Source organism: Rhopalosiphum maidis, chromosome 4 (assembly GCF_003676215.2).
Source record: "Rhopalosiphum maidis isolate BTI-1 chromosome 4, ASM367621v3, whole genome shotgun sequence".
NCBI lineage: Eukaryota > Metazoa > Arthropoda > Insecta > Hemiptera > Aphididae > Rhopalosiphum > Rhopalosiphum maidis.
In genome coordinates this window covers 22081390-22097418 of record NC_040880.1, presented here as the reverse complement: position 1 = coordinate 22097418, position 16029 = coordinate 22081390, and the positions used below count along the sequence as shown (strand labels likewise).

The 16029-nt window shown below is 29.0% G+C and overlaps 1 protein-coding gene across 4 annotated transcripts in view; it reads right to left on the bottom strand.

Annotated features, from left to right (window-relative positions):
- The window catches only part of LOC113548813, a 162562-nt gene that overhangs the window by 12182 nt on the left and 134351 nt on the right, over window positions 1-16029 (bottom strand). For all 4 annotated transcript variants that reach the window (XM_026949887.1, XM_026949888.1, XM_026949886.1 and 1 more), the window contains one exon: window positions 7361-7890. In XM_026949887.1, coding sequence (XP_026805688.1) covers window positions 7361-7815 — 455 coding nt within the window. In that variant the 5' untranslated portion in view covers window positions 7816-7890. The remainder of the gene's footprint in view (window positions 1-7360; window positions 7891-16029) is intronic.

The window sequence follows — 16029 nt, the reverse complement described above, 5'->3', positions numbered from 1 at the left end:
AAGAAATAAAAACATTGGGTATCAGCATTTTTAAAAATTTTTCCACACACTTCAATTTTAATAAATAATAATGTTGGTCGCATTTAAAAAGTATACAGGAGTTGGACGTTTATATGACGATTTAACTACATTTAAAGTATTTGAGTTAATTTATTATATCGTAATTCCTGTTTTTCTAAAATTGTACGTGATAAAATATACATATTATATAACATTTAAATAATATTAAATTACGTATAAATAACTGGCGGATACATTTAAAATTAAATCGTGAAATTATTCGTTTGCTTATATATTTTAATGTATATAATATAAAATCATGTTTTTAGTACAATATTTTATACACGATGTCTATTTTGTATTATAACTCAAAAAGTTTCAATAGCATACTATTACTATAACCTAGGCATTGGTACATACTACAAATATGTAATTTATCGTAATTAAAAGCCACGAGTATTATAGCAGTATATTTTTATAAGTATTTAAATATGAATTTAATTTTTGGTTTTATATTTAAAAGAGAATATTAAAAAAGGGCTTCATTCTTTTGGGATTTATCTGTTGACTTTGTTCTCACTTAATTAAAAAAATATTTTTTATCTATAAAAATATGAATGTACCAAAAGAAACTTACAATAGTTCTTGAGTTCTCATATAGGTACGCGTAAGATCTTAAAATATTTGAAATATTTATTTTGAATTAATATTTAAAATTAATTTGAAAAATATTTGTAACCTATAGTGGAGTAAACTCACTTCGTTTATTTTTGGGAAGTTAATTATAATTTTTATGTGAAAACGAACATAATAATATTGTACTCGTTATAATACGTCGTAATAATACTTTACAATAATAATATAATTAATCAATAATATAGCTCTACCTACGAACACGTATATAATATATAATATACGCCATACACATTAGTTTATTCTCGGAAAGTGCCTATAAAACGTATACATTGGTGATTCATTTAACGAATACACTCATTATTTTGATAAGTATAAGTATTAACGTTTTTGAAAAGTTTTTTTATTAGAAATTAATTTTTACTATTTTTATAGTTTTAATTTTTTTTTTTTTTATTCTCGATTCTAAAACCGAGTATTTTTTGTAGTGCTTAGATGTATAAAAATCGAATTTTTGATGAGTATTTAATGAGTTATAACTATTTTAAGTTTTGATGAGCAGATGAATGAAGTGGTACAGCCGTACAGGAGTATATCCCGCAAAATGTTGATCCACTTCTCGGCTTGTTCAAACTTAAAATATTTTAAATTAATAAGTTACTTGTCCTAAATTTGACTTATATAGACGAAGTACTCCGTATAATATTCTGATTCAAAATACGAAATTAAAGCTAAATGTTGCCAATCGAAAGAGAATAATTTTTAAAAACGATAACGATAAATTCAAAGTAAAATATATAATTGTTTACCATTAAAATTGTTTTGTAACAACTTAAAATAATGTAAAATATATATTTTCGAAAACATTAGTGTATTCTAAATTAATTAATGTTTTACGTTAAAATGAACCACCCCGTATATGTATACAAAAGTTTCGATTGTTCATTCATTACTATGTAAAATATTTATAATAACCTCCGAAGTATACGTAGTGGAAACCAGTGTATTAATTATCAGGACGCGTTCATAATATTATTGTATATATAATATTATAAATATATACATGAATATACGTCCGCAGATATTCTAATAGTATTAACAAAAGTAATTTCGAAACGACGTTCAATTTTAAACTTTTAATTAAAATTTATTGTCCACCTTTATACGCGGACAGTAATAATAAACCTATACCTAATATTAATGAAATACACAATAATAATACTAATTTATATAGTAACAGAGATTAATTTTTCGTGCATTTTGTTTTGACAGAATCGGTGTCGCGTAGTTATAATAAAGGAAGTAATGAAATACCAAAATAAAATTACGTTTAAACTGCAGCGCGTTGGAAATCATTTTACGCGATTTTGTTTTATAGATTCAGAACGCGGCGAGGATAAGCTATTGCTGCTGCAGGTTTTAATATACGAATTCACTGCTATATGGCGTCCTTTTACCACTCGCGTTAGATGAACCGAAGACGCTTTTTTCTGTAATAAATGTTCTCCGATTCGTATTCACGTAAAATATTCAATCTGTGTCCATCGGAAGTTTGATGTAGATTTATTATTACCGTGGTAATCCGCTGGCTGCATTTAAGAAACATATTTCAAGTGCGGCTACCTATATTGTTTTCGGGGGATAAAATAACGTACACGAAAAATATTGCAATCCGTAGTGTTTTTTTTTACAATATAATATAATATTTAAAGTAATTATTATAATAGTGCTTACAAACTATTCTAATTTTTCTAATTTTTTTTTTTTTGTAACCACCCAAATGTTTAATTCCGTCAGCAGAAGCGGAATTTTTAAATTGAAAAAGTCAATGTATAAATACTGAACATGTTTTTTTGTTTAATTAATGAAAGCGATTAAATTTAAAGTTTAAAGTTAAAGTTAGCTACATTCATCTGAACTATAGTATGCTATTATTAATAAAAACAATTATTCGTTTAATATTTGATACCTACATAATAATTATATTATATTTCTTATACATCAATATTTAAGAAAAAGTTGTTTTGGATTTAATTATGAAATTAAAAATATACGTGGTTACTATTAAAAACAATTAAAAAATATAAAGTAAAACTATATAATAAATTTAGCTGATAGTAAATGTTAGATTTTTTCAGTAAATTTTACTGAAATATAATTTTTAGTAAATATAGTGAGTATTGAAATGTTGTCTAGCTCGGATTAAAATATATTAAATATCGTATTAGACAGTGTTATAGCAGTTAATAAAAAAAATTGTATGCTTAAGGATATAGGTATTTTGAGTAAATTATTGTTTATTGTTTACTAACAGAAAATTTAATTGGTATAAAAATCGTTTTTTTGTAGACACTTGTGGTATGCGTTTCGAAATAAAAGAATCGTTGGGATGTTTAACGCTTACACAGAAACCTAGTATATGCAAAAGAAAACTGTATAACATTTTTTTGAGGCTTTGACGTTAAAAAATCTACGCGTTACACTCGTCACAGAAAATGTGTTTCTTCGTTCACAATGGAATTACATTCCACGCATTTTCAAAAAAATTTGCAATGATTCTCGCTGGCCGTACTTTTTCGAATGTGTTGATTTGCAGTCAATAATTCACGATAAATATTATTATAGTATTATGAAATATAATTAATATGAACTTAAATCTAGAAGCTCTATAGCATTTTTTTTATTAAATCATCCGTCACTCTATGCATTAATAAGTTGTGTTTATTATTGATGGCGAACTACTACATACAATATTATATAGTGTAAATAAAATTTCTTAACTTTTAATTATAATAAATAAATACAAATTGTAAAAATTGAAAAATTTGGCATATACCTCAATCTAATTTTGTTGGTTAAAATATGATATTTAGTCTGATTTTTATATTTATAAGACTCTATTGATACGTGGAATAATAAGTTAAACGCAGGGTATAACTTGTACAATGTAATATAGAAAATTCTAATTTGGGAAAAATCGAGTTTAAACAGTTACTAATTACGGGTTGTGATTTTTTTTTACTATGTTTGATTGATGGAATTTACTTAAACTTCAAAATGGTTGGTTAAGCACGTTGTAGTATCCACCAAATATTGTATAGTATTGAAAACCATTTATGGGTAGTAAATTAAAATATAGCTGCAAGTTATAACTATTAAAAATCAACATTTCAAACTTTGGGTTGGTGTATGTTTATTTACAATTATGATTGATAGCATGTACATTTTTAATTTTATATTCTAAAGCAGAATATTTGTTTGAGAATTTCAATAATATGTAATAATTGACTTTGGATCGAATACTTAGTTAATTAGTTAAAACAGTATTTGAAGTTTTGAATGAGTGGAGAGAAGTGGCACTGTGGTACGTTGTACAACATTTGACTACTACAGCACTCATCAAAAGTTAAACTAATTAACAACTCGTATGAATTTTGGTTTTTATATTATATAATTTTAATTCTCAGAAAAAAATTTTGTTTTGATTATATTCTATAAATCTATATTGTTACTTTTCATTCGAAAAAGGAAAATAACGATAACGATAAAAATAAAAATAGTAAACGTATATTTAAAAAAAATATAATCTACGAGTATTAATAAAATAAAATCGAATAAATGAAATCGTTTAAAAAATATTTACAAAATTGTTAATATTTTTCAATGAAATTAATGTTTACCATTAGAGAATCACTTTGTAATTTTATGAAATGTAGCAGGTGCATTGGTTTAAATCAAAAAAACTAAAAAAAAAGTGGTTTTTTTATAATTCTTTAGTGTTATATAGCGACGTATTGTATTTCAAGTCATAGTAATAATAATATGTAATATGTATCCACAGATGGTAACAACAGCTTATGATGACAAGCCCGTCAAACCTATTCCTACAAAAGCCCTGCGCTACTATTCATATCAAGATCAATTCACATATTTAATCTTCAGTGGGTCATGGATAATATTTATATACTTGTATATAATAATATAATATATTAGCACAGGTCAAATAAAAGTTTTTTTGTTCCAACTATGGAATTAAAAATATGGAGTTCAGAAAATATTGCCCTTTAAATAATATTTCAATAATATATTTCTCGTTTGTTAGTTGATTTATAAAAAGCGTAACATACTCTGCTTCTATAAAAAAACTTAACAATATACATTTTTTATTATGTTTAAACGGTTCATACAATTTAAAGATAAAGAGGATTTAAATTTAATTTATATTCATTCGAATTTTAGCTGCATATTTTGTGCTTATATGTATCCTTTTGCTTTTTCATTCCTATAGAACCGCCCACGAATGTCGTATATACTCTCTCTCTATATATATATATATATAGTCCCATATGCCCATGTTATATGTTTTATATATATATATTTATTTATTTTAATAGGAAATACACAATTTTTAAATTATTTTCTTTTACAATAAACGTATGAGCAGTTGATATAATATTATAGTTAGCATCAATTGGCTAATAATGATAAGCTACCTAGTGGTGACATTTTTTTTTTGCTTGATATTGATGCTTGAGGATTAATTTGGGTTTATGAGATCTTTGCTCCATTGGCGAGCTAATCGTTTAAGTAGATTTTCGAGGATATTAATTATGTTGAATAGGACATTATTTTTTATTTTTTTTTCTCAAATGATATTGTTTTTGTAGTTAATTTTATCGATATTTTTTTAATTTGTCTTCTTAATTTTAAATGTTAAAATTAACTAGATTATAATGTCTAATATTTAAATATATATAATTATATATGATGTATCATTACAGAATGTTTGAAATTTTGAAATTATAATATTATGGCTCACAATAAAAAATGGGTAGATTTTAAAAAGCAAAAAAAAAAAACTAAAAAATTAATCGAATTAAATTTCTGTTGTATTTACAAGATTCTATAACAATTGCACTTTATGTATGGAGCACAAAGTCATCCATATGCGGCGGCAATCTCCGTACGTATAGACTTGGTAAAGCAATTTCTGAAGTTTTGGAACACTTGTGCAGTCATCTAATATAAAATTTCACAATGACTGATTGCCGGTTTGAAAAAAAAATATCTCAACTGCGAACGCACAGTGTACTTTCGACCAAAACAAGGTGAAACTGAGTTGGTATATCAACACAGCATTCACAGGCCCATCCATCTACCCCTTTCCATCATCAACAAATAACAACTAATTTAAATCCATCCGTTTTTTACGGGGTTCTCTGTTATATTATGTGATACGATAATATTGTGTTATCGCTTCGCAAAATTCGTGATGTGAAGTTTAAATAGTATTATATACCCACACAGTACTCTGTTAGCCTATCGTACGTATATGTATGAAGCGCTGTGTTAATTTTTTGCCGTTATTCAAAGTTTACGGATCAAATACGTTTATTTAATCAATAACGTCTATGTCAATATCACGTCCATCCGTCTTAATATATTATATAGTTAAAAAATCATCTGATCAATTATACGAGGAGACGACAAAAAAAAAACAGTAAAATGAGGGGCGTAATGACTTTGAGTAATATATTTTCCCTTGGCCGTCATTCTCATCTCACTAATCCTCTTTCAAGCACACGGGAATATCTTGAAATAATTTTTTTTTGCTTACAACTAGGTACCTATCGATACTATCTCCTTGTGGGGAGAATTTTTTTTTTTCGTAAAACGTTATTGTATATGGTTTACTCTCTTATAGGGACTCATATATAATATATAATACATATAAATGTGTGTGAAAAACGGCTAGTTTAATTTTTGGAAATCGTAAGAGATATCTCTACAGAAACTGAATTGGCGTATACTTGTAAATATCGAATATTAAACAATAGTAGTTTGTACGTACCTAGTTCATTATTTATTATTTATCAAAATGTAGACGTTTAAAAGTGTTACAGCGTGAAATAGTAATGCGTTAATGTGTTTGCCGCACATCTAAAATGTAAATACCAGATGTTAATGGTTTCAGGATTTAAAGCAAAAAAAAGTAAAATATGCACATATTTATACATAAAAAATAATTTAAATAATACTACAAACTAAATAATTGTAAAATATGCAAAATTGTATTTTATTATAAATACGTTTTATTTAAGTTTTATTCTATTAAAATATGAGGGTGCACTTCTCAAACAAACAATATTAAAATTTCAAATCGTTTTTAATATTAGGGTACCTGCCTAAACAAACCTTTATTCCTTTATTATAATAATTATGGGTCGGAAGTATATAGGATTTGAGCGGTTTTTTCGGTTTTTCAAACATACGAGTACATACCTAATGCGGTAAGCCAAACTGCAGAAATTTGTTTCATTTACGATATACTTATATAAATATTGTTTAAAGTCACGCGACGGTCGGTGGAACAAAAAGAGTGTCAGGATGATGTTTCCGTGACGGGATCATATATTCTTGACAATCAGTCGGATCTTATATGGTTTTGGCTGTTCATGGTGCGTATATTTTTTTTTTATAATGTACAATGTCAATAAAAATATTTTTTACACTAAATGTACTTTAATTTGTTTTTAAGGATCAAATGCTCTTAAGGTTTATAAACAAATGATAGTCTTATCAAATCTAATATTTTAATATTCTCCGGTACCTTTGTACTAAATTTCAAAACCACGAGTATGGTAATGGTATACACAAACACACACACACACACACACACACACACACAAACACTGCGATATAATATTATTATACGGTTGCACATTACTTCTTATGATGCGACGGGTCCGTGAAGCAATGCACGCACGTCATGATGAGCAATATGAACGCGAAATTCAGGAAACACGTGACGGCGATGATGACGAGCACTTCGTTGGTCGTGTAGCACATGCTGTCCGGCGCGGCGTGTTGCAACACGTGCGGCGGCGGTGGCTGTGGCGACCTGGCCGCGGTGTCGTTGCCGCCGACCGCAGCGGCCAACATGTCGTGCCGGCGGTGATGGCGGCCCGCGACCACCGCGGCCGGGCGAACCACGTCGGCCACCGTTGCCGCCGCCGCTGCCGATCCGCCGGCGGCCGGCCATCTGTTCGGCGGAGCCATTTTGTGGTGCTTGCCGCGGTGCCGGACCGAACGCCGTCCGTCTGCGCCGGCACCGGGGCTGTTGCTGCTGCTGCTGCTGCTGCTGCTGCTGCTGCTGCCGCCGCCGCCGCCGTCGTCGTTCATCGCCGTTCAACGGTGGCCGCCGATCATGTTCGCGATCTGTGCTGTACCCGCCTCGAATGCCACCGGATCGAGAGCCTGTAAGAAAATTTATCGAAAATGATGTTTGATAATACAATGCATAATATTAGGTACAGGCTGCATTGCCCGACGGCGTTGCTCGGGGATAAATGAAACGAACATGGCCAATTATTATTTGTCAAAAGCGGTCGGTATTATACCCACCTACATTTTCGCTGCTCAATCATTTACTTCAACTTATATACGATAATATATAATATATATGTTACTCGATTTTGTAATAAATTACAGAACACTGTACGTATACGATTTTATTATCTGTGATCAATGAAGACCCATATATATATATATATATATATAACTATTTAAGCAAAAAAATATTCGATTTCCGTGAGCCGAAACCAAGTTCATATGTAAGCTATTCTATACAAACATATTATATAGGTTGAAAAAACCAAGCTATAAACACTTCTCTAGTCTGGGCCCTCGGGGAATGTGTGTGCAAAACTTAATACGAATTGGATAAGTCCGGTTATGGGGATTAGCGAGTACTAACAAATACACAATATTTTTTTATATATATAAAAGAAGAAGATAGGAAATGGATAATCGGTCGACGACCAAAATATCAAAACGACTTACAATAATATAAAAAATAGTAACTAAATGTTACTTTTAATTTCACATTATATTATTACAAAAAACTACCAAAAATATAACAAGAATTAACCATAGGTATATGTGACAAAAAAAAGAAATATATTCATAAAAATTTGTTTTTAAAATACTAAAAATACTAAGTAAACTAAACTAATGTATAAACGAATACGACTATAGAGAGACTATTTTGCAAATTGCACGGGGAAGTTGTGTTTTACCATAAAAATCATATTAATATTATTATATCAACATTATTATGTAGTCAATGTTGTCAATATTCATTATGGGCAATTTTTTAAAATAATGGTAATAAATTAAATGTGATATTTAATGATTGCTTTTTATATTAAAATTATCATCATATTATATAATATATATATATTATCGGTCGATTATCTTGTCGGTATTTTGGTTGTAATTGTTTCATGAATACTCTCAAATAATATTGTGTTACTAATCTATTTTGTAATAATTGTGCGTTTAAGAAGGATCCATTTTATTTATTATTGTTTTATTTTTTGTTATATAGGTACAATATAACAAATTATTTATTCATAACTGTAACATTTTTATGTATCTAATCTATATGTTATATAAATTATGAATTTAATGAATATAAAATAAAATAATATTTTTATGTAACTTTAAAATCAGACGTTATATTTGTGACCAAGACCTCGCACTTTAAATCGTAAACATGTCTTTAAGATAATTGGAAAGCCGATTAAAAAACAAAACGACATGAAAATTCAATACATTTTAAAACATTATTACATATTTTTTTGTGGATACAGTGAAATCGGGATATCACCGTAACAGCTAGGGTTGAAAAAAATCCACCTAAATAATATAAAATGTATAAAAGCTTAATCAGGAAAAAACCACAAATAAAAATTTTAATCGGATTAGTGAGAATCATATCATATTGAACTGAGTACAATTGAACGTATATAAATATATATACAATAACATTAAGCAAGTCAAATAAAAATACACAGTGAAGAGGTGAAAACATTAAAAAATATAATCATCGAATGAGATACGTTACAATAATACAACTATTTTTTTTTTTTGGTGGGGGGTGGAAGGGGGGCTTAGAAATCATTTTTTCCACCTCAAAAGTACGGTTATGAGGACATTATACCTGCATGTGTGAAGTCTAATATAATGAATATTTAATATTTATATATAATTTGTGTTTGGTAGAGACAGTTTTGGTTTTTAGTTTTTACTAGAGTAAATTGAATAATTATAAGACTAAGTGGTAAGAATATTACAAAATGATCTAATGATATTGTATATTATTTTTGAGTATTTTGATTCTTAAACGATTCAAATCTTGCGATATCAAATGCTCAAAATTCGTTTAAAATTTAAAATATAGTAAGAAACCCACGTACTAACACAGTTAGTGTGCAGGACATCCTCTTAATAAAACATTCCAAATAAGAGTTTTACGAAAACGAAAATATAGTAAGTATAATATTATAAAATTGTGTGTACAGTTCCGCATAGATACACGCATAGGAGAGGAACCATAAGGAGGATCATATTATACTAAAGGCAAATGTTACATATGTATTATTATATATAAAGTTATTCATAAAATATTTGAATACGTCTTAAAATCCATACATTTAAAATACAATTATAATTGCTTATTGTTTCTGAAATAAATGTAGCTCCTCCCATTTTAGACTTCTAGATTTGCGCCTGCATACATTCACACACCGTCTGAGTAAATATAATCTCTGCCGTTCTCTTCGTTGCTATTTTTTTAGTGTAGGTACATTATATATACTGTCGCTGTATATGTTAGGTAAATAAAAAAAATAAATATACGGCCGGAAGCGGATTATCCCTTTTCGTGCGGATAAAGCTTAAGTTTCGTGTATATATTATTTAATATATATATATATATATATAATACTTATGCAGGCAGTCGAGGTTTCATCACTTAGTCGCGAAAAAAAAACCAATTGGGATCTTTTCGTTAGGGATAAAAAAAAAAAAAAAATTCTGTCCTCTCTCTCGCCGAAATTTATCGCTCTTGGTACGTGACCACTGCTTTGCGTCATATTGAACGTTCGCGAGCGGTATACCTAAAACCACGATATACGCGACTGAACCCTCGGTAACGTATCACCCTATCTCCACAATTTAATCACCATAGGTGGTTGTGTTATTTGCTTACATTTTTTTGATCGTTCTACGAGCACGTGTTTAAAAATCATATATGTATTTAAAATCGTTGGTGTCGGCGGTTAAGTCGTATACGATATACCTATTAGGTATATACATAGCGTACAAATATTATATTAAGCACCGTATAGTTTCGATAGTTATCAAAATATACTATGACACATACGCAGAAACGGGGAGAAATTTCATCATTATATTCGTATTATAAGGATGTATTATTATGCCCTTATAGAACAATCAAATATGACATTATAAAATGGGTTAAAAAATAATTTAATATGTTTTTTTTTTATTTATTCAATACATTTTTAATAATATATAACTTATTTTTACTTAGATACAATTTGTGAAAATTTGTTTTATTTGATATCTAATATCTGAGGAAAATTATCTAGAATGTACACGATTTACAGAAAATGTCTTTAATAAGTAACAATAACAATTTTTTAAAAATGTGGAAGTGTAAAAATATGAAAAATAAAATTTAATATAACTGCTTCTATGTCACATGAAACGGATTTATAATTTGGTCTACAATGTAAACGATTAAAATTTATAATATGCAAAGGTCATAAACACCCTAACCCTACTAGTGTGTAGTTAACTGGAATAACAAACTAAAGTAGGACGAGAGCACCGCAATAAGCCACGTCTACGATAATCGAGGTCGTTTTTAAGGAGCGGGGCAATGGGAGATAAAATATAAATAATAATACATTTAATATACTGCGATGATAATTGCTAATATTATAAATTATTCGTGTTTATATACGTTCGTATATTTTTTCGTCGCCTATTCGATTTGTAATCAATTTATTGTTCGTGATTTAAGACACGGCGTGCGTGATATCATGTATCGTGACTCCGAAACACAAATAACACTAACAAGCGTTTTATTTTCTTATTAATCGAAACGGGACTGTATTTGTCGCGTGATTGTATACTTGTTAGGTGTTCTGTTATTATTTTTACATTAGACGCGTCGATGGTCGTCAAAGTGGAGAGCATTGCCGCGGCGGAGGAGTGATGGACCAATTTAAGAACAGAAAACGAAGCGCTGCGATTGCGATGAATTGGATTTTAAGAAGTTCGCGTAATCACGTACATATATATAATAATATAAATTAATGTTTGGTCGAAATGAGGGAAATATGATGGGAAAAGAGTTCGGACGCATCGTATCTTAATTAAATTTTTCGGGAAAACCATTCTGTCATTATGTCTTATTATATATATATATATATATATATATATATATATATATGTATTATATTATGATGGTGAACACGATTTCGCTGAAATTTATTTGACATAAATTGAAACCTGCAATTACGTTTTGGAAAACGATGACGTATTATAAAAATAAACCCCGTAACAGTCTTGTAATAAAACAGTTTTCGTTCAATTTAACGGAATTCTCATTTCAATTATTATCATTAAATTTATACAAGCGTATGTAATTTATTTTCGTATAATACACGTTTTAATTTAAATTTGAAATATCAAATAACCAATAATATATTTTGTTTCCCAATAAAAACATAATAATAACGCAAACATTAAATAACTGCAGTAAAATATAAAATTGTTAAACAAAACGTTCTGCATTTATGTCTGCAAATGATGTGTTTAATATTTTTTCTGTGTTAATTTAATTGGCCAAACATCTTTTGATGTTTATGTTTAATGATACTAAGATTGGTGAAACTAGGATGCATCATAATGATTTTTTAAATTTCTTATCGATGAAAAAATATACGTTCAAATGTTGCTGAAATCATGTCCTGACATCCTTGATGCATCCTCCGTTAATTTTTCATACCGACAAAATTGACACGAGAGCTACATTTATCACTGCCGTTAGTTTTCATGTGCCAAATGGTTTAATTGTTGAGGGGCAAAGTTTAAGTAATGCAGCTTAATATAATACTTATATAATACAAATTAATCACAAGATAAGAAATAAAAATTAAATGGTAATAAATTGGTTCTTAAAAAATGAAATTACATTTGTAAAATTACGTAAGTATTAAAAATTTTAAAGAAAACTTGGGATCATAAGGAACATTTTGTGCTTAAATTAAAGTCGGATGTGTTTCAGCACCATCTAGTACTTCTGTATAGTTTCAAAGTTCACGAAAAGTCTGGAGTTATTATTTTACTGTCAGAACAAAAATCGAAATGCTTTTTTCGAGTAATGTAAAAAAATAAAATAAAATAAAAAAATATAAAAATTAATATAAACCTTAGTAAACAATTTAAAATACATTATTATATACGTTTTCATAAACAATGATCTTTATAGAAAGTGATAGGTTAGCTATTTGAAAATACTTATGTTGTCAATTGGCTATAACAAATTTTTAAGTTGAAAATAAATATTTTTTTTCTTGTGGATTCTAATTCATTCAAAGCTATTTTTGCCGTATTTACAACCACTTCCTCGATTTGACTACGAGCTTTCGAATTATTAAAATAAATATTGCATAAGAAAGTTAAAAATATATTTTAATTACTTTACAAAATTTTAATTGAATGAATAATTAATGTTTTTGAACTTTTCATCGGAGATTTAATTGCGTTATTGTCTAGATCCATATAATAATAATAATAATGTAATGTCTAGAGGTCTAGACGCTACTGAATTTGCGTTAATAGTATTCTTATTTCTTTCTGCCGTCGCGGTGTGTATTCCGTATTACGCGACCATATTGTATTGCATCAACATAATATTATAGATACCTCGTGCCTAGGTATATTATATCCGTCATAACCCGATATGGCGATATCGTTTACGTGTCTCGATCGGAGTACGGTACATAAAATAATCGTCACGGCGCCGTTGTAAAATCCGGTCGAATTCTATAGCGTCATTATAGTATATTCAACCCTACTAGTATATAACACGCACTTGGTGAATACCGAGCTGAGCACGCGTAAAACGATACAACTGCTGCAGCAAACTGCACATTTTTTACGACGAATACGTATATAGGTAGGTTGTTTTTAGACTTTTTGGCGGCTATACTATGATTTTTCTTGAGTATCATGACAAAATCGTTTCGTGTGCGCGTGTAAATGCGTTTGAAAATACAATTTACAACTCTTTTTAAGAGCGGTTATATTATATATCCAAATATAAGAGTAAAAATACGAGCTGACGACAAAATATATCGGTCTTCGGAAAACACGCTGCCGAGTACTGCAGGTATTATGTGTTATAATAAAAGCGCAGTTTTAGGTTTCGCGACGATTGTAATCCGAATCGCGAGAGAAACAAAACTATTTTAAAATGAAATTTATATTATAGCCTACAATTGCGGCGTGTTCGCGGTTCGTGTACTTATAATATAATAATATATTATACGTATATATAGGCACCATTGTAACGTACAATAGCTCCGACGGTTCGATTGTGTGTAAGTTAATCAACAATAGTTTTTTTGACACGAGCACACACACACAAACACACACACACGCGCGCGCGGTCGAGTCCATATGTGCTCGTGCGAAAATGGAAACAATTTATCCGGCAACCGAATAACGGAACGGAACAAAGATAAAGAGCGGGGTTAGGAATGAGAATTCCGGTACGTATTAAATATCACTTTTCAGAATCGAAGGCGCGTTTATAAAGTGTAATGTTCTGAAATGTCAGCATTGGAATTCGCGTAGTGAGTACGTAGGTGCCTCTATATACACTATAGAGCGAGTCGCGCGTATTATATAGTTGTATCAAAGGTGAAATATATTACATACACTGCTGCAGTTTTAGCGTGCAGTTCGTTCCGGTAAACGAATAGTTCATTTTTGTGTATTTTCAAGATTACAATTTGAAAAAAAAAAATGTATCTCTCGAGTGTGATAATATTTAATAAGCGATTTTAATGACGAAATAATGAAAAAAAAATTACATTCGTTTTCGGCGTTCAACAGTTAGTATTTATAACATTATTATCTATTCACTTTTATTGTGCCTGAATCGAGGTTCACCTGTATAATAGTCGTCTATAGAGTATACGTTTTTAAACTCCATTTATATATTATTCTATAGACAATACATATTATATTAAATGTATGCAATACATTAGAATTACACTATAATTTGTTTATGTTTAATTACATAATAAATATATTGTAAAATATTATCATATGCATTCGGAAAACCGTCTAGAAGAATATGTATTATATTTTCGTACAACTGACGTCCGAGAATAATGACATAGTATTATTAACGGGGTCGTATAAAATAATATCTATTACGTGCCTATTTATATTATATTATATCATTGTGCAACCGTAGCCCGTAGTTATGTCTATCTTAACTGTTACGGTTACTGCAGCAACCTTTTAGTCTCAAAAGAGTTAATCACAATGGTATTTAAACGACCGGAAGCATTCGTCGTTAGCGTGCTGCAGCATCGTAGCATTCGTAGCACATACGCATTATATTATAATAATCTGTATAAGTATAATATGTGACCATTACCGACTCATCGAAACGCAGCTATAGATCTCTGCTCCACTTTGCATAACCGTGGTTGACTTACCGATTTACCATACGTATATACTACTTACTTCCGCACAATGATAAGTAACATATAGGTATCTATTTCAGGTATAGTGTAATGTTAAATCAATCATGTAAATTATCCTCAAACCATTCTCATCACTGGTATCATTTAATACATTTTCAGATATACGTAGTACCTACGTATAGTATCTATAATAATAATTAGGGCTAGGATTTCAGTGCACTTTGTATTGTACGTAAACCGGCTGTTGCTGCGCGATGCTTGTTTTATTATATAATAAACGTTTCGTGTATATTTTTGAATCGGAGAAACAAATTTTAATTTTAAGGTTATTCTCTTCATTTTTTGTAAGATTTTTATTTAAAAAAGTTATTTTGTAACGTGCTAACAAGGTTTTTTACTTAACTGTGTATTATTTATAAAGTAATATTTAAAAGGATCTGTACGACGCAAAAATCGAGATCACGAAATGAGAAAAAAATGTTTTTCATATAAAATTTCACGCAGAAAACTTGAAATTATCATTATTTATGTCTTACAATTTTTTTTTTTTTGTTAAGCTTGATAAATAATATAATTTGGTTAAAATAATGTTTAAAATAAAAAAAAATAGTGTATTATTTTGAACCTTTAATTTGTTCCATTCTCAACTCTAATAGTAATATTATATGTATATTAATTTTAGACACAGCAGTATCTTTTATGTGTTTCGTAAAAAAATTTGAAACCAACAGTTACAAATTTTTAGCAGGAGTTATTAGGGATTTGAAAATTTTACACTTTTAACCATTAATGCACT